We start from the raw sequence: 17,654 nt of genomic DNA, 5'->3' as shown, positions 1-17,654 counted from the left end.
AGGACTAGCCTGCCCTGCCTTGTACATACTAGCCAGCAAATGAATGGCATTACTATAATTTTCCTGGTTTTACCATACACATAGCATAAACAACAGGCAAGTTGTGTTTGCCATATAGATGAAGCCATGATGAAGCATAAAATGTTCTAGCAGGTTTGTTTACATTTTTTATTTTTTTTTGCCGCTTTTTTCTAGTGACGGAAACGGCTTTATCAATTTATTGTTCATAATGAATAATAATTAAATTATATATGATCAAATAAGTTTTTCACTAGAGCGAATATCTAATTTTCTATGGGGCGGAAAACGTAAGCGCACACATTTTTTAAATTTGACGCTTTTTTGCGACGGAAGCAAAGTCGCAGACCTATTTTCCAAAGAAATGCAATAGAAATATTGGCAATCCCGTGGGATATTTTTATTGCGTGCAACACTGAATTATTGGTGTCATGCATATGTCAAAATTGACAAATAATAAGTGTGTGTTCCAAATCAATGTTTGACCTGGTAACATGTCTTAATTCTTAAAATATATATGGAGTTTACCAGCCTGTTTGTCCAGAAACTTGTATATATTTAGTTTATTTTCTACATGAACTTATTACAAAAGAAAATTCGGGATGTCTACTAATTATGATATGAAAATCATGAAAATACCTCAAAACTTATTGTAGGTGTAATGTAAAATTTGGAATACAACATGTTAAGTTTGTTTCTTGTGACGTTTATGTGCCTGTTTTATTAGTGCACAATATTGAATGTTTCTCAATGGTTGATGTATCTTGTAATTTATTTTAATTGGTGAACTAGTTTATTAATTAGGGTACATAAATAATTTTGATATACGAACGATTAGCCTAGTTAATATTGGGTATTAATTACCATATTGAGCATAGTCTTAGTGTAAATTAGAAAGTTTTAACATGTTCTCTGCCCTAAAGAAATTAGCAAAAGGCAACGATGAACGATGCAGTGCTCCAGTACCCATGTCCTCCTCTTTACAAAAGAAGTTTTCTCGAGGAGTTCACTTTAACAGTAAGTACGGATTTATTTTATATCCAAAATGCCACCATGACACCAATAGGTCGTTGAAAATGACCAGTATTATGGCATTTACTTTAACGTCGGTATTGTACATTAAATTTAATAGATGCCTTGCATATTTAAATAGTTCATTGACATCCTTCCTGCTTGCAGTGAAAATATTGATTAAAGGGGATCGAAATGTTGGCAAATCGTGTCTGCTGCAAAGATTACAAGGTGGACCATTTATAGAAGAATATGTTCCTACTGACCAAATTCAGGTGGCTCCAATACACTGGACCTATAAAAACACTGATCACATAGTAAAAGTGAGTATGCAAAAATTGATCTGTTTGTATTGATTTTTACTCTATCTCTGCTTGACACTAAGTCATTTGTCTTATCCGGTGTTCTCTGAAGGTTTTATGGGAAAATAAAAAAGTACATTTATTATAATACAAAATGCTAATAAATAAGGCTTAAGATTTCAAAAGAAAGATATATCAATATTCTGAAGAAGACAATGAAAAACTTAAAAAAATAGTGTTACTACTTAAAAATGGTCTTAGAATAATTAAATTTAATAATAAATAATTATGTTAAATAGATAATTTAAATGATAATCATAAAATAATTTGGTTGATAGTTAAGATTGCCAAAAATTGCTCTCTACAATTTGAAGCATTTATCTTATAGGTAGAGGTGTGGGAGGTAGTGGATAAAGGCAGAACTAAGAAGAAATCTCCTCTAGGCCTAAAATTAGAGAACCAAGCTGCTGTAGCCCAAGACGAAGGATATGAGACTCCAGTACTGGATGCAACATTCCTAGATGTGTACAAGAATGCTACTGGTGTTATACTGATGCTTGATATCACTAAACCTTGGTAAATCTTGTTTTATATATATTACAATATTTTTGTACCCTAAAATAAAATAAAAAAAACGTTCCATTTCCATTTTTAACCCCCGACGCAAAAACGACGGGGTGTTATAAGTTTGACGTGTCTGTCTGTCTGTCTGTCTGTCTGTCTGTCTGTCTGTCTGTCTGTCTGTCTGTCTGTCTGTCTGTCTGTCTGTCTGTCTGTCTGTCTGTCTGTCTGTCTGTCTGTCTGTCTGTCTGTCTGTCTGTCTGTCTGTCTGTCTGTCTGTCTGTCTGTCTGTCTGTCTGTCTGTCTGTCTGTCTGTCTGTCTGTCTGTCTGTCTGTCTGTCTGTCTGTCTGTCTGTCTGTCTGTCTGTCTGTCTGTCTGTCTGTCTGTCTGTCTGTCTGTCTGTCTGTCTGTCTGTCTGTCTGTCTGTCTGTCTGTCTGTCTGTCTGTCTGTCTGTCTGTCTGTCTGTCTGTCTGTCTGTCTGTCTGTCTGTCTGTCTGTCTGTCTGTCTGTCTGTCTGTCTGTCTGTCTGTCTGTCTGTCTGTCTGTCTGTCTGTCTGTCTGTCTGTCTGTCTGTCTGTCTGTCTGTCTGTCTGTCTGTCTGTCTGTCTGTCTGTCTGTCTGTCTGTCTGTCTGTCTGTCTGTCTGTCTGTCTGTCTGTCTGTCTGTCTGTCTGTCTGTCTGTCTGTCTGTCTGTCTGTCTGTCTGTCTGTCTGTCTGTCTGTCTGTCTGTCTGTCTGTCTGTCTGTCTGTCTGTCTGTCTGTCTGTCTGTCTGTCTGTCTGTCTGTCTGTCTGTCTGTCTGTCTGTCTGTCTGTCTGTCTGTCTGTCTGTCTGTCTGTCTGTCTGTCTGTCTGTCTGTCTGTCTGTCTGTCTGTCTGTCTGTCTGTCTGTCTGTCTGTCTGTCTGTCTGTCTGTCTGTCTGTCTGTCTGTCTGTCTGTCTGTCTGTCTGTCTGTCTGTCTGTCTGTCTGTCTGTCTGTCTGTCTGTCTGTCTGTCTGTCTGTCTGTCTGTCTGTCTGTCTGTCTGTCTGTCTGTCTGTCTGTCTGTCTGTCTGTCTGTCTGTCTGTCTGTCTGTCTGTCTGTCTGTCTGTCTGTCTGTCTGTCTGTCTGTCTGTCTGTCTGTCTGTCTGTCTGTCTGTCTGTCTGTCTGTCTGTCTGTCTGTCTGTCTGTCTGTCTGTCTGTCTGTCTGTCTGTCTGTCTGTCTGTCTGTCTGTCTGTCTGTCTGTCTGTCTGTCTGTCTGTCTGTCTGTCTGTCTGTCTGTCTGTCTGTCTGTCTGTCTGTCTGTCTGTCTGTCTGTCTGTCTGTCTGTCTGTCTGTCTGTCTGTCTGTCTGTCTGTCTGTCTGTCTGTCTGTCTGTCTGTCTGTCTGTCTGTCTGTCTGTCTGTCTGTCTGTCTGTCTGTCTGTCTGTCTGTCTGTCTGTCTGTCTGTCTGTCTGTCTGTCTGTCTGTCTGTCTGTCTGTCTGTCTGTCTGTCTGTCTGTCTGTCTGTCTGTCTGTCTGTCTGTCTGTCTGTCTGTCTGTCTGTCTGTCTGTCTGTCTGTCTGTCTGTCTGTCTGTCTGTCTGTCTGTCTGTCTGTCTGTCTGTCTGTCTGTCTGTCTGTCTGTCTGTCTGTCTGTCTGTCTGTCTGTCTGTCTGTCTGTCTGTCTGTCTGTCTGTCTGTCTGTCTGTCTGTCTGTCTGTCTGTCTGTCTGTCTGTCTGTCTGTCTGTCTGTCTGTCTGTCTGTCTGTCTGTCTGTCTGTCTGTCTGTCTGTCTGTCTGTCTGTCTGTCTGTCTGTCTGTCTGTCTGTCTGTCTGTCTGTCTGTCTGTCTGTCTGTCTGTCTGTCTGTCTGTCTGTCTGTCTGTCTGTCTGTCTGTCTGTCTGTCTGTCTGTCTGTCTGTCTGTCTGTCTGTCTGTCTGTCTGTCTGTCTGTCTGTCTGTCTGTCTGTCTGTCTGTCTGTCTGTCTGTCTGTCTGTCTGTCTGTCTGTCTGTCTGTCTGTCTGTCTGTCTGTCTGTCTGTCTGTCTGTCTGTCTGTCTGTCTGTCTGTCTGTCTGTCTGTCTGTCTGTCTGTCTGTCTGTCTGTCTGTCTGTCTGTCTGTCTGTCTGTCTGTCTGTCTGTCTGTCTGTCTGTCTGTCTGTCTGTCTGTCTGTCTGTCTGTCTGTCTGTCTGTCTGTCTGTCTGTCTGTCTGTCTGTCTGTCTGTCTGTCTGTCTGTCTGTCTGTCTGTCTGTCTGTCTGTCTGTCTGTCTGTCTGTCTGTCTGTCTGTCTGTCTGTCTGTCTGTCTGTCTGTCTGTCTGTCTGTCTGTCTGTCTGTCTGTCTGTCTGTCTGTCTGTCTGTCTGTCTGTCTGTCTGTCTGTCTGTCTGTCTGTCTGTCTGTCTGTCTGTCTGTCTGTCTGTCTGTCTGTCTGTCTGTCTGTCTGTCTGTCTGTCTGTCTGTCTGTCTGTCTGTCTGTCTGTCTGTCTGTCTGTCTGTCTGTCTGTCTGTCTGTCTGTCTGTCTGTCTGTCTGTCTGTCTGTCTGTCTGTCTGTCTGTCTGTCTGTCTGTCTGTCTGTCTGTCTGTCTGTCTGTCTGTCTGTCTGTCTGTCTGTCTGTCTGTCTGTCTGTCTGTCTGTCTGTCTGTCTGTCTGTCTGTCTGTCTGTCTGTCTGTCTATGTCTGTCTGTCTGTCTGTCTGTCTGTCTGTCTGTCTGTCTGTCTGTCTGTCTGTCTGTCTGTCTGTCTGTCTGTCTGTCTGTCTGTCTGTCTGTCTGTCTGTCTGTCTGTCTGTCTGTCTGTCTGTCTGTCTGTCTGTCTGTCTGTCTGTCTGTCTGTCTGTCTGTCTGTCTGTCTGTCTGTCTGTCTGTCTGTCTGTCTGTCTGTCTGTCTGTCTGTCTGTCTGTCTGTCTGTCTGTCTGTCTGTCTGTCTGTCTGTCTGTCTGTCTGTCTGTCTGTCTGTCTGTCTGTCTGTCTGTCTGTCTGTCTGTCTGTCTGTCTGTCTGTCTGTCTGTCTGTCTGTCTGTCTGTCTGTCTGTCTGTCTGTCTGTCTGTCTGTCTGTCTGTCTGTCTGTCTGTCTGTCTGTCTGTCTGTCTGTCTGTCTGTCTGTCTGTCTGTCTGTCTGTCTGTCTGTCTGTCTGTCTGTCTGTCTGTCTGTCTGTCTGTCTGTCTGTCTGTCTGTCTGTCTGTCTGTCTGTCTGTCTGTCTGTCTGTCTGTCTGTCTGTCTGTCTGTCTGTCTGTCTGTCTGTCTGTCTGTCTGTCTGTCTGTCTGTCTGTCTGTCTGTCTGTCTGTCTGTCTGTCTGTCTGTCTGTCTGTCTGTCTGTCTGTCTGTCTGTCTGTCTGTCTGTCTGTCTGTCTGTCTGTCTGTCTGTCTGTCTGTCTGTCTGTCTGTCTGTCTGTCTGTCTGTCTGTCTGTCTGTCTGTCTGTCTGTCTGTCTGTCTGTCTGTCTGTCTGTCTGTCTGTCTGTCTGTCTGTCTGTCTGTCTGTCTGTCTGTCTGTCTGTCTGTCTGTCTGTCTGTCTGTCTGTCTGTCTGTCTGTCTGTCTGTCTGTCTGTCTGTCTGTCTGTCTGTCTGTCTGTCTGTCTGTCTGTCTGTCTGTCTGTCTGTCTGTCTGTCTGTCTGTCTGTCTGTCTGTCTGTCTGTCTGTCTGTCTGTCTGTCTGTCTGTCTGTCTGTCTGTCTGTCTGTCTGTCTGTCTGTCTGTCTGTCTGTCTGTCTGTCTGTCTGTCTGTCTGTCTGTCTGTCTGTCTGTCTGTCTGTCTGTCTGTCTGTCTGTCTGTCTGTCTGTCTGTCTGTCTGTCTGTCTGTCTGTCTGTCTGTCTGTCTGTCTGTCTGTCTGTCTGTCTGTCTGTCTGTCTGTCTGTCTGTCTGTCTGTCTGTCTGTCTGTCTGTCTGTCTGTCTGTCTGTCTGTCTGTCTGTCTGTCTGTCTGTCTGTCTGTCTGTCTGTCTGTCTGTCTGTCTGTCTGTCTGTCTGTCTGTCTGTCTGTCTGTCTGTCTGTCTGTCTGTCTGTCTGTCTGTCTGTCTGTCTGTCTGTCTGTCTGTCTGTCTGTCTGTCTGTCTGTCTGTCTGTCTGTCTGTCTGTCTGTCTGTCTGTCTGTCTGTCTGTCTGTCTGTCTGTCTGTCTGTCTGTCTGTCTGTCTGTCTGTCTGTCTGTCTGTCTGTCTGTCTGTCTGTCTGTCTGTCTGTCTGTCTGTCTGTCTGTCTGTCTGTCTGTCTGTCTGTCTGTCTGTCTGTCTGTCTGTCTGTCTGTCTGTCTGTCTGTCTGTCTGTCTGTCTGTCTGTCTGTCTGTCTGTCTGTCTGTCTGTCTGTCTGTCTGTCTGTCTGTCTGTCTGTCTGTCTGTCTGTCTGTCTGTCTGTCTGTCTGTCTGTCTGTCTGTCTGTCTGTCTGTCTGTCTGTCTGTCTGTCTGTCTGTCTGTCTGTCTGTCTGTCTGTCTGTCTGTCTGTCTGTCTGTCTGTCTGTCTGTCTGTCTGTCTGTCTGTCTGTCTGTCTGTCTGTCTGTCTGTCTGTCTGTCTGTCTGTCTGTCTGTCTGTCTGTCTGTCTGTCTGTCTGTCTGTCTGTCTGTCTGTCTGTCTGTCTGTCTGTCTGTCTGTCTGTCTGTCTGTCTGTCTGTCTGTCTGTCTGTCTGTCTGTCTGTCTGTCTGTCTGTCTGTCTGTCTGTCTGTCTGTCTGTCTGTCTGTCTGTCTGTCTGTCTGTCTGTCTGTCTGTTTGTCTGTGTGTGTGTCTGTCTGTGGCACCGTAGCTCCCGAACGGGTGAACCGATTTCGATTTAGTTTTTTTTGATTGAAAGCTGAGTTAGTCGGGAGTGTTCTTAGCCATGTTTCTTGAAAATCGGTCCACTATGTCGCGCTCGGGGGTTTTTTCAAAATTTTAATTTTGTGGTTATTAGCTCAGCAATACTTTCTGTACAGTAATGATCATTTAAACAGAAAAAAATACAGATGTTTTTTGTTTACTCAATATTTAAGGATTTCTCATTTCCAATTGTGACAAAAACCATAGTTTTGGGTTTATTAATCTAATGTTGTATTGCAGATTATCCATACTAATATTATAAATGGAAAAGTGTGTGTGTCTGGTTTTTTGTCTGTCTTTCACGGCAAAACGGAGCAATGAATTGATTTTTTAAGTGGAGATAAAAGTAAAATACAAAACCACTTACAAAATATATAAACACACTAGCTTTTTCCCGCGGCTTCGCTCGCGTTAGAAAGAGACAAAAAGTAGACTAAGTCACTTTCCATCCCTTGAACTATCTCCACTTAAAAAATCACGTCAATTCGTCGCTCCGTTTTGCCGTGAAAGACGGACAAACAAACAGACACACACACTTTCCCATTTATAATATTAGTATGGATTAGTATGGATTATAAAAATACTAACCCAGGGTGCCGCCAGCAGCGGGACAGGGCCCAAGCTGTCAGTATTATTCCTTAACTTATTTTTCTTATTAATATGAATAGGCATCTTATTCGTAACAATTATTTAATTTGTCTGAAATATTTTCCAATCATTCAGCAAAATTGGTCTCTTAACCAGGTATCATGTGCTGTGCCCTGTATTTGTTTAGGACATTCGAGTATGTCGTGAAGGAGCTATCGCGGGTGCCCGCCGACCTGCCAGTGGTAGTGCTCGGCAACCACTGTGACATGCAGCACCACCGCCAGGTGCACCCGCACCACATTGAGCAGGCACTTGAGCAGGCCAAGCTCACTAGGTAAGAGGTCATTGACCTGTGAATTTGATGTTAGCCAAGAAGCTAAACTGACAATGTGACTAGGCTGAAGAATATTCTATTGGCTATGTTTGAAGTTAGCGGCGAGGGAAAAAACAAGCAACTGCAGCTCTCAACATAGAAATGTATGGACTTTCTGGGATGACACATGCATGCTATTTGGCAGCTACATCCAGTAACCTATAGCCCTATATGTCCTAAATCCAAAAGTATAATAATGGCCTCATCATAAAATAGGTCACGCCACGACATATCGTGTTTTGTGGTTGTGTGCTGTGGTTAGCCAGTAGACATCGTGGGATTAGATGTCACTATATAAGGATAGTGTTTTAATCGTACCAATGTATAAATCTAACTGAATTTGGTAATACACGAATGAGTAGATTTTGATAATAGTATGACGCCTCTTATTGATATTTTAATAAAAAAATCGACAGGGCAAGCAGACATGCATAAACTCGTATCTGAGCTAAGTAGCTCAATTTAACTTTGAAAATGAATCCCAAACTGCTTACAATGTAAGCTACTCTTCCCATTGTGATTGATAAAAGACATACCTCATTAACTCCCTAACTCCTGTTTTACAAAATGTTAAGTAAACATATTTTATGATTAATGTATGTCTTTCCCATCACGGAACAATGGTGTTCCGGACCTTTGGGTGGCGTGGGCCGAAGCCAACGCATAGAGTCCCTTTTGACACTTTAATGAAATGTAAGGGGTACACCGAGCGGTTGTTGCCCTTGCCCGTATTATGATTAATAAACTCTTTATTCATTTTAACTCTTAGGCTAGGTTATATTTTTATGTGTATTTGACATAGGTGGGCACCGTTAATCAAATAGTTAACTTCGTTAATCGCTAATCCGTTACTAAAAAAGTTAACTTCGTTAATCGTTAAAGCGATACATTTCGACAAATTTAACGTAAGTTAAAGTTAATCGTTAATCCGTTAACACGTGAAAAAAAATTAACTTTTCTTTAAATATTTAGTTGCATCAGTATCCACTATAACGTATTATATTTCTGTAAAAGGCCGAAGTACCGCTAGCCTATTGAACTCTAGGCTGCACGTGGAAGGCAGTGATCGCCTGAGCTACTGCCAAGAGCTGTGTCAGGAGAGATGCTGGCGGTGACGGGACTGTTGTGGCACTTTGGGCGGTAGAGGCTAGGGAAACGAATGTGGTCGTAAATAGGGCTTGAATTTGCTGCCCTATCACTACAAAGCTTAGGATTCACCGAATCAAAGTAAGTAAAAGCAAATCCACGTGAAGAATACTTTTTTAGGTAATATTTCGGACTTTTAGCAATCGACATCGGTAAAACCTAGGATTTACCGGCAAATCATAGGATTTGCCGTACTTCGGGCTTTTATAGTAGCGTTCAGAACGTGTTTTTCGCAGCGCAGATGGCGCCTGTGCCCTACTAGATTAACGATTAACGGACTCGGAGAAATTTAACGGAAGTTAACGAGTCCGTTAACATTTTTTCAAGTTAACTTAAAAGTTAATCCGTTAATCGAAATGTTAACTTCGTTAATTAACGATTAACGGATTAACGAGTTAATGCCCAGCTATGGTATTTGACATGTGTATTTGACTGTTATCACTCCAAGAGTGCATCTGAACGTCTGTATAATATGATTATAAAAGTAAAATACAAAACCACTTACAAAACAATACAAAATATATAAACACATTATAAAAAACCTAACCTAGGGTGCCGCCAGCAGTGGGGCAGGGCCCAAGCTGCCGGTGTTTAGGGCTGCAGAGAGAGGAGCCGTCGGACTATCCGCGCCGTGTCCAAGATCAGCCTTCTGCATCTGGCCCTTGATCCAGCCACCTAGCGAGAGTCTCTTAAGATGTCGGTCGAGACTCTTCGCTATGGGACCGTTCGCTGAAACGACTATCGGAACAATGATCGTTGAATCAACATCCCACATGGCGGTTATCTTGTGAGCCAAGTCTAGGTACTTACTGGACTTGTCCTTCTCGGCTTTCACGAGATTCTCATTATGATTAAGAGAATTATTATTTCATAAATTAATTTTAATGGGGTTAAATGTTGGTCTTGTGTGGAATGAGGTTAAAGACGCTTAATCATAACAGGACAGCGGCAGTGCGGTACGCGGAGTCGTCCATGAGGAACGGCTTCGGGCTGCGGCTGCTGCACAAGTTCCTCAGCGTGCCGTTCCTGCGCCTGCAGCGGACCAGCCTGCTGGAGCAGCTGCAGCGGAACCAGAAGGATATGGAGGAGACGGAAAAGGAACTGGACGACTTCCAAGTAGGATGTGTTGTTGTATAGTATAGGTCCTGCTGCACAAGTTCCTCAGCGTGCCGTTACTGCTGCAGCGGACCAGCATGCTGAAGCAGCTGCAGCGGAACCAAAAGGATATGGAGGAGACGGAGAAGGAACTGGACGACTTCCAAGTGAGATGTGTTGTTGTATAGTATAGGTCCTGCTGCACAAGTTCCTCGGCGTGCCGATCCTGCTGCAGCGGACCAGCCTGCTGGAGCAGCTGCAGCGGAACCAGAAGTATATGGAGGAGACTGAAAAGGAACTGGACGACTTCCAAGTGAGATGTGTTGTTGTATAGTATAGGTCCTGCTGCACAAGTTGCTCGGCGTGCCGTGCCTGCTGCAGCGGAACCAAAAGGATATGGAGGAGACGGAGAAGGAACTGGACGACTTCCAAGTGAGATGTGTTGTTGTATAGTATAGGTCCTGCTGCACAAGTTCCTCGGCGTGCCGTTCCTGCTGCAGCGGACCAGCCTGCTGGAGCAGCTGCAGCGGAACCAGAAGTATATGGAGGAGACTGAAAAGGAACTGGACGACTTCCAAGTGAGATGTGTTGTTGTATAGTATAGGTCCTGCTGCACAAGTTGCTCGGCGTGCCGTGCCTGCTGCAGCGGAACCAAAAGGATATGGAGGAGACGGAGAAGGAACTGGACGACTTCCAAGTGAGATGTGTTGTTGTATAGTATAGGTCCTGCTGCACAAGTTCCTCGGCGTGCCGTGCCTGCTGCAGCGGACCAGCCTGCTGGAGCAGCTGCAGCGGAACCAGAAGGCTCGGCGTGCCGTGCCTGCTACAGCGGACCAGCCTGCTGGAGCAGCTGCAGCGGAACCAGAAGGATATGGAGGAGACGGAGAAGGAACTGGATGACTTCCAAGTGAGATGTGTTGTTGTATAGTATAGGTCCTGCTGCACAAGTTGCTCGGCGTGCCGTGCCTGCTGCAGCGGACCAGCCTGCTGGAGCAGCTGCAGCGGAACCAGAAGGATATGGAGGAGACGGAGAAGGAACTGGATGACTTCCAAGTGAGATGTGTTGTTGTATAGTATAGGTCCTGCTGCACAAGTTCCTCTGCGTGCTGTGCCTGCTGCAGCGGACCAGCCTGCTGGAGCAGCTGCAGCGGAACCAGAAGGATATGGAGGAGACGGAGAAGGAGCTGGACGACTTCCAAGTGAGCTCTTTTCCACGTATATTGTCGATATGTATAGGAATTCCAAGCCACAATCTTGACTTCTTTCTTGTCTTAAAATAAAACTGAAATAGATACCATATCATACCAAGGATTATTTATATAGGATTTACAATCTTTAGACTAAGAATCGTACCTCGATTTTTTAGCGGCACCTATTAAATACTATCATAACTACACTGATGAAGTGATGAGGCCTACAAATTTTATTTTTTCAAAATGTGTGATATCATGATATTAAAATAAAGAAATATGTCATTTGTTCTTATAAAAAAATAAATACACGCAAAATAATCGGGGAAAATATGATTTTGGCCACTTCAAGGCTGCGAAACAGCGCCATCTAGTTTTAGGCCTAAAAAGCCCATACATTTCAGGGGTACGCTTTTTTATAATATGGGCTTTGTCAGTCCCGTATTATATCGTTCTTGCTATTACTTTCAGAATTCGGAAGAGTCACACTACAATCTGTTTCTGGACCGGCTCGCCAACAAGCGGCGTCAGAGTCAGGGCGCGCCAGAGCCGCGTCCGAATAATGAACGTTCTCCGAGCATTGTGCTGGGCGCCGGCAAGCCCATCGTGCCGCCCGCTGTCAACCCGCTGGTCAGTACAGTCACATCAGTATAATAAAGAGTACTATCGTACACTATGGCCATTCCCGCTCCCCTCTGAAAGAGCCGCCCACTAGAGTTGTGCCTGCTCGTTCACTGAAAAGATCGCTCCCAACTAGTACGATCTCCGAAGTGTACTAGTTCGTTCTTTTAGGACATTTAGTACAGTAGTACACCGAGAGAGCGAGAGACAAATTGTGCATATGGCGTACAGTAACGCTCGCTCGTACTAGCCGAGAGCTGATCGGCCGTTTTCGCGCGCTCTCGGCCCGAGTCAGTTGGTTTTAGTTCGGTTGCGGTCGGATCACATGGATCGCTTTGCTGTCACTGTTACTCCTCGGCTCTTCGCTCCTTTCGCTCCCATTCTGTTGCGCGTGTGTGAGTGCACTAAATGTACTAGAGAGCAGAATCATTTGGGAGTAGTTCGGTCTAGTACTGTGCAGGGAATCGTATCTTTTGTACTATTAGTACATGTCCTACACAAGCCTACCGCCCACCCCCTCTCGGTTACCTCACAGTTACTGCCTGTCAAAAACGCGAACAGTCGACCTTCTATATTTCACTCATACAAGCATGGTACTCGTTCACCTACACGAGCCTAGACTGTGTGCTAGGAACGCGCCTCTTTCATATATTTTATCGCCAGTGTCCGAGATGTGGTACAGTAGTCAGAGTATAATGTCTATACCTATATCTTTTTCTGGTACGAACGTCAAGTTGTTAGTGTTTGACAAAATAAAAACATCGGCAATCCTATCAATAAATAGCCTTACATAAGGTTATTGATTACCTCTAATAATAATCTCTAGCATCATGAATAATCATGTAAGAAATTATGTGAACTATTAAAATATGGTTCGTTTTATTATTAATTATTATCCATTTATTTTCAAACATGTGACATTTGTATAAAACATTATGTTATATACACAAATTCACGCCTATGTTCCCTAAACGGGGTAGACAGAGCACATGAAACAGTGCCAGAGCACGTGCCAATAAAATATCTAGGTATAATAATGTCATAATGGTCTATCCCGGGACCGATAAGTCAAAAGCCGTCGTCAGAGTCAGGGCGCGCTTCAGCCACGGCCGAACAACGACCGTTCACCGAGTACCTATCGTGCTACCTGCCGTCAACCCGCTGGTCAATAGTCAGAGTCTCAGGACATGATGTTCTCCATTCTATGAGGATTTACATATATAGATAGCACACATATAAAAAGTAGAAGCTTACTTTGCAGACTTCACTCAACAGGTACCACACAGGCTACATTTGTATTGTACTGAAAATTGGCTACACTCTTTTTACACATAACGAACAGTAAGAAACATATTGTGAACAATATGAACAATTTATCATTTACGATGTTGTTATCATTGTTATCAACCACTTTCACTGCTCAAAAAAATGTCTGAAATCTCTCACTTTTTAGACTTTTAACACGACTATATTTTTTCTCGATGAATATTTTTAGATAGCTTTACGACGAGTTAGCTATTTTGGCTTACTTTTTAACCTAACTCTTACTGCAGCCTAGCCTAGCCTAGTATGAAGCCTAGTTTTGATATTCAAATGACATTTACTGTTAAAGCTAGCGCAGTCCCTGAATCCCATGGGCATCAAGGCGCAGCACGCGCCCACACAGAGCCAGTACGTGAGCCCCGAGCTGATGAAGACCAGAGCCTCCGTCAGCATGGACTACACTCCGTCCAGACTCAACCTTCCAGAGAGGTGATTCAATTATAACATTTCTTTAACTGGCAAATCCCGACTAGGGGGCAGTTGTAACTAATCCATTTTTTCCATTATTACATTATTAAGTTGAGTTCCACATGTATCCCCTGATCACGCGTGCCATATATAACCAGTGGTCACTCTAATTAATAATGCAAACATTGTAAAACATGGAAAAAAAACAGATCAGTTGCATTAGGCCCTCAGTCTTAATTGCTCCGCTGTACCTTTCCAGTTTGTACTGAATATCACAAGCTCTTTTTTGTCAAGAATATTCTCATAAGTTGGTACCTATGTACTATCGTTTTGTTCTCAGTCATCTTATAAAATGGTAACCATTTGTGTCTCATCAATTTATTAACTAAAGCACAGTTACGTACATATCATGTAGTCATATATTTTTGTTATTGACAGCGAGCAGAGCACACCTTCAGGCGCCAAGTCGCCGTCGGGTGCGCTGGATGAGTTCTACGCGGGCGCGCTGGACAGCAGCTTTCTTGAGGACCTGGCGCCCGCTTCCAACCAGGAGGTTGCTTATGAGAGCGACAGGTACTCTACAGCAAATAGACTTCCGATATTATCGTTTATGAGCGTACCATGTCATTGACCGATTAGTTGTCCCTGCCACTATACAGAACGCCTTTGTCACACTTATCTGTATCTTATTTATACTCATAATATTTTACAAACTCGTCCATTATAAACATACATACTTACTTAGCTGGTGGCGCGATAACCTAAAATGAGTTTCTTGAGCGGTATCGCGCCAACTTAAACATATCTAATACTAACTTAAACTAGTCAAACAACTCACCCCGCATCGTTCTTGACGCAAAAGTACCCATGTCCTTATAAGAATATATACAGTATTTTAACCGGCACATGTTTTCAGTGACGACGACACGACTAACCCGAAGGTGACTATCGAACAAGACGACGTGGACATCGACTACGCGGCGATGATCCAAGACCTAGCATCTGAACAGCCCAAGCCCTTGCCTGAGCCCTTAGAAGAACGGTTTACACAATTAAACGTGAAGGAGTACTCGCCGCCTGAAGACGTGCAGGCCATTGAGAATGAGTTCCCGCTGTGGGCGGGAGATGCTAGCGCGAGGAGGTCACCAGAAGGTTAGTGACCACCACGATCACGAATCACGTGCCACGGAGATAAGTACTATTTTAAAGGCAGACGTCCGTCACGTCCACGCATAAGCCTCGCGATTCGCGAGGCTGCTCGGTCAGTATAGACCCCACTGATTACTTGAATTCTATATTAAAATGTCGTCAACTTGTGAATCATTTCAAATTATTTGACTTATGTGGACTTTTCTACTTTCAATTTACTATCATGTACTAAAACGTAATTATTTTTTACAGGAGGAGAAGATCCCGACGTTGCTAAGGAAACTGAGATCAAGGTGAGTGAGCTACGATTTTTTTACATAGACCTTTGACCTTTACATCAATGATAGATGATTTAAGCTTTTAAGCAGCATCTATGTTCATCATCATAGATTTAAGAGCTATGAACAGTCCATTTGATTATCGTATAGTATCATTTTGACTGGAGTACAAATCTATACTTTAATATAATATTATAAATGGGAAAGGGTGTGTGTCTGTTTGTTTGTCCGTCTTTCACGGCAAAACGAATCGATGAATTGACGTGTATTTTTAAGTGGAGATAGTTGAAGGGATAAAGAGTGACATAGGCTACTTTTTGTCTCTTTTTGACCCTCCACTTCCCTGAGATGGGAGGTGGAAGTCTGTATGGAGCATTTCACAATTTTCGAATTGACCGCGAGCGAAGCCACGAGTAAAAGCTAATCTATTTATAATTGACACTTGTGCCTTGTGTTTCAGACTGAGAAAAAACACAAAAAGAAGAAGTCTAAGGACAAAGACAAAGGAGATTATTCCGAGAAATCGGAAAAAAGAGAGAGAAAGAAGCATAAAAAATCCAAGAGCGAAAAGAAGACAGTGAATCCACAGGCGGCTCTACTCGAGCCCACGCTGGTCGGCGCCTTCTACGACGATGATGATTATGACTCTCTATGAGTTAAACTTTTTCTGTGATTTATAACTACAAGTAAGTGAAAATTGATACATCGAACAACTGAGGTATGATATATGGACTCACAAGTGGGCAGATTTACTTAAACTTGTGCACTACACTTCCTTGGTTCTAGAAGGATTTTTGGTGAGCTCTGTCGGTCTTAATAGAAGAAAAAAGTAGCCCTAGATTATTAACTATATTTCTTTTTTTACGGTACGGTAATGGAATGGAAAAATGGGTAGAAAATTTAGGACTTTTTTCTCCTATCTAATTCGATAAGCGTAGTGACCATAAATAATGTCAGAATAGTGCCCGAATGGTAAAAGGTGGTGTTTGACAATCGTTCTACCACAGTAGAACATGCTCTACACATCTTACAAATTTCAACTCTTTGCTTATGTATGGCTCACGTGCTCAGTTACCCTCCGGGTTGGAAGGTCAGATGGCAGTCGCTTTCGTAAAAACTAGTTCCTACGCCAAATCTTGGGATTAGGTGTCAAAGCGGACCCCAGGCTCCCATGAGCCGTGGCAAATGCCGGGATAACGCAAGGAGGACGATGATGATGCTTATGTATGGCTCACATCTACTAAGTATATCAATGTAGTAACTCATTGGAAATAACTAGCAACATTTGCATACAAGGTATCGACAATGTCAGAATTGCAAAAATTCCTATTACCATAATATAAAATCTTTGTATTCTTTATTATACATATTGCTATTTGTTGTTGCAACCATGAGCACAGCATAAAAACAGTTATTTAAATAAAGTCTTCATTTGAGACATTTTTCAGATAAATGTGCTAAATATGCCTACTTCTTTCGCGAATTATTAAATTCTAGTTTATTTAACTCGATGTAAAAAAGGTGAAAATAGCGACCGTAATTTCATTTGTATGAAACTTTTGCTGTCAAGGACTGATTTAATATCTTTAGAATAAAATATCCGGCGAATGATATATGAATATCATCATATTATATAATGTACAACGCGCGTTTATCTACATAATACTATATGTACAATTACGTAACTATGACTTTACACATGATAGTCCTATATCTCTTAAAAGATCTGATTTCTTGTTTTGTATGTGGACAGGGCCTGTTAAAATACGTGTAATATCAAAAATACTAAAAAACTCCTCAAAGAGTGAGTTGTGCTCATAATTGTTATTATTTAAGGCCCACGTTATTTATTTTTTAGATCTATGAAAATGAACTAAATACATATTGGCTACGTGCACGACAATTACGCCCACTGCCATGTGAATTTGAAGTGGAAAAGGTCAAAAAATGACATGTAAATAAACATATATTTTAACGATTTTTCGTTAATTTTAAATAAATCCAAATAACAAGAGCTACTATTTCAAGTGTAATTTAGGTAGATCGATTATACAGACATGCATATAATAATAAAAATCAGTTTCCAAAGCATTACTCACGGTATAAACTTCCAACCCTATACCACAGAAAGAGGCAATAAATTGGTGCTGGCTGGGCATATAAGGAATCTTGAAGAACATAGGAGTAATGGTAGAAGTTCTACGAACGAGTGATATGGTATTCGCAAAACCTTCGTCCCGTTAATTCCATATAAAACAAGTCTAAACGTAAGTACCTAGTCATGTCCGCGGCCGTAGAAATATCCGACACGGGCCCATTCCCAGGCCAGGCCTGAATCTTTAAGCATAATCTTTTATGGTAGGAAAAATACTAACAGCGTATTGAACAATATTAGGTGAACAAAGCTATAAATATAATTTATTATAATGTTTTGTTTTGACATAACACTTACGTTTTATTTTCACGGTAGCTATCTATTTAGCTCTTTGATCCAATTTCCAGTGTGTTCTAAGAAAAGCATAGAACGTGCAACGACTATTTATGCCATTATTTTTACAATTAACAACGAAACAACGTTGTTGTCCCATATCAAACATTACACATTGTATTATATTTTATGAGTTTTGATAGATGACAACCACAATCAGTGTCGATTTTGACCACCGCAAGCACTGCGATCGCTTTGCTTACCCCCTCCATGCACTTCGCACGAAGCCAATAACTAAGAAACGACAAAAATTAATAATTTGCTTAGATAACATTGTTTAATTTAAACTGTAATTGTTTAATAATAAAGACTATAATATATAAGATATAGGTAAAGAGTGAG

The 17,654-nt window shown here is 42.5% G+C and overlaps 1 protein-coding gene across 1 annotated transcript; it reads left to right on the top strand.

Annotated features, from left to right (window-relative positions):
• The first annotated feature begins 781 nt into the window (after nt 1-781).
• Nucleotides 782-16,878, top strand: LOC125240922 (rab-like protein 6). The gene is made up of 11 exons (XM_048149119.1): nt 782-1,035; nt 1,198-1,352; nt 1,720-1,907; nt 7,429-7,575; nt 9,702-9,876; nt 11,517-11,675; nt 13,279-13,418; nt 13,836-13,970; nt 14,314-14,549; nt 14,799-14,839; nt 15,285-16,878. Exons 1-11 carry the CDS (start codon nt 924-926, stop codon nt 15,477-15,479), a joined length of 1,683 nt encoding a protein of 560 aa, XP_048005076.1. The 5' UTR covers nt 782-923; the 3' UTR covers nt 15,480-16,878.
• The last annotated feature ends 776 nt before the right edge of the window (nt 16,879-17,654 follow it).

Source organism: Leguminivora glycinivorella, chromosome Z, assembly GCF_023078275.1.
Source record: "Leguminivora glycinivorella isolate SPB_JAAS2020 chromosome Z, LegGlyc_1.1, whole genome shotgun sequence".
Taxonomy (NCBI): Eukaryota; Metazoa; Arthropoda; class Insecta; order Lepidoptera; family Tortricidae; genus Leguminivora; species Leguminivora glycinivorella.
The sequence above is the reverse complement of the archived record's forward strand: the minus strand, read 5'-3'. Positions and strand labels throughout refer to the sequence as shown.

Coding starts and splice junctions, on each gene's coding strand:
- LOC125240922 (XM_048149119.1), top strand. CDS start 924: ATGTTCTCTGCCCTAAAGAAATTAGCAAAAGGCAACGATGAACGATGC. Junction 1,353..1,719: donor ACACTGATCACATAGTAAAA/GTGAGTATGCAA, acceptor TTTATCTTATAG/GTAGAGGTGTGGGAGGTAGT. Junction 11,676..13,278: donor CGCCCGCTGTCAACCCGCTG/GTCAGTACAGTC, acceptor TTACTGTTAAAG/CTAGCGCAGTCCCTGAATCC.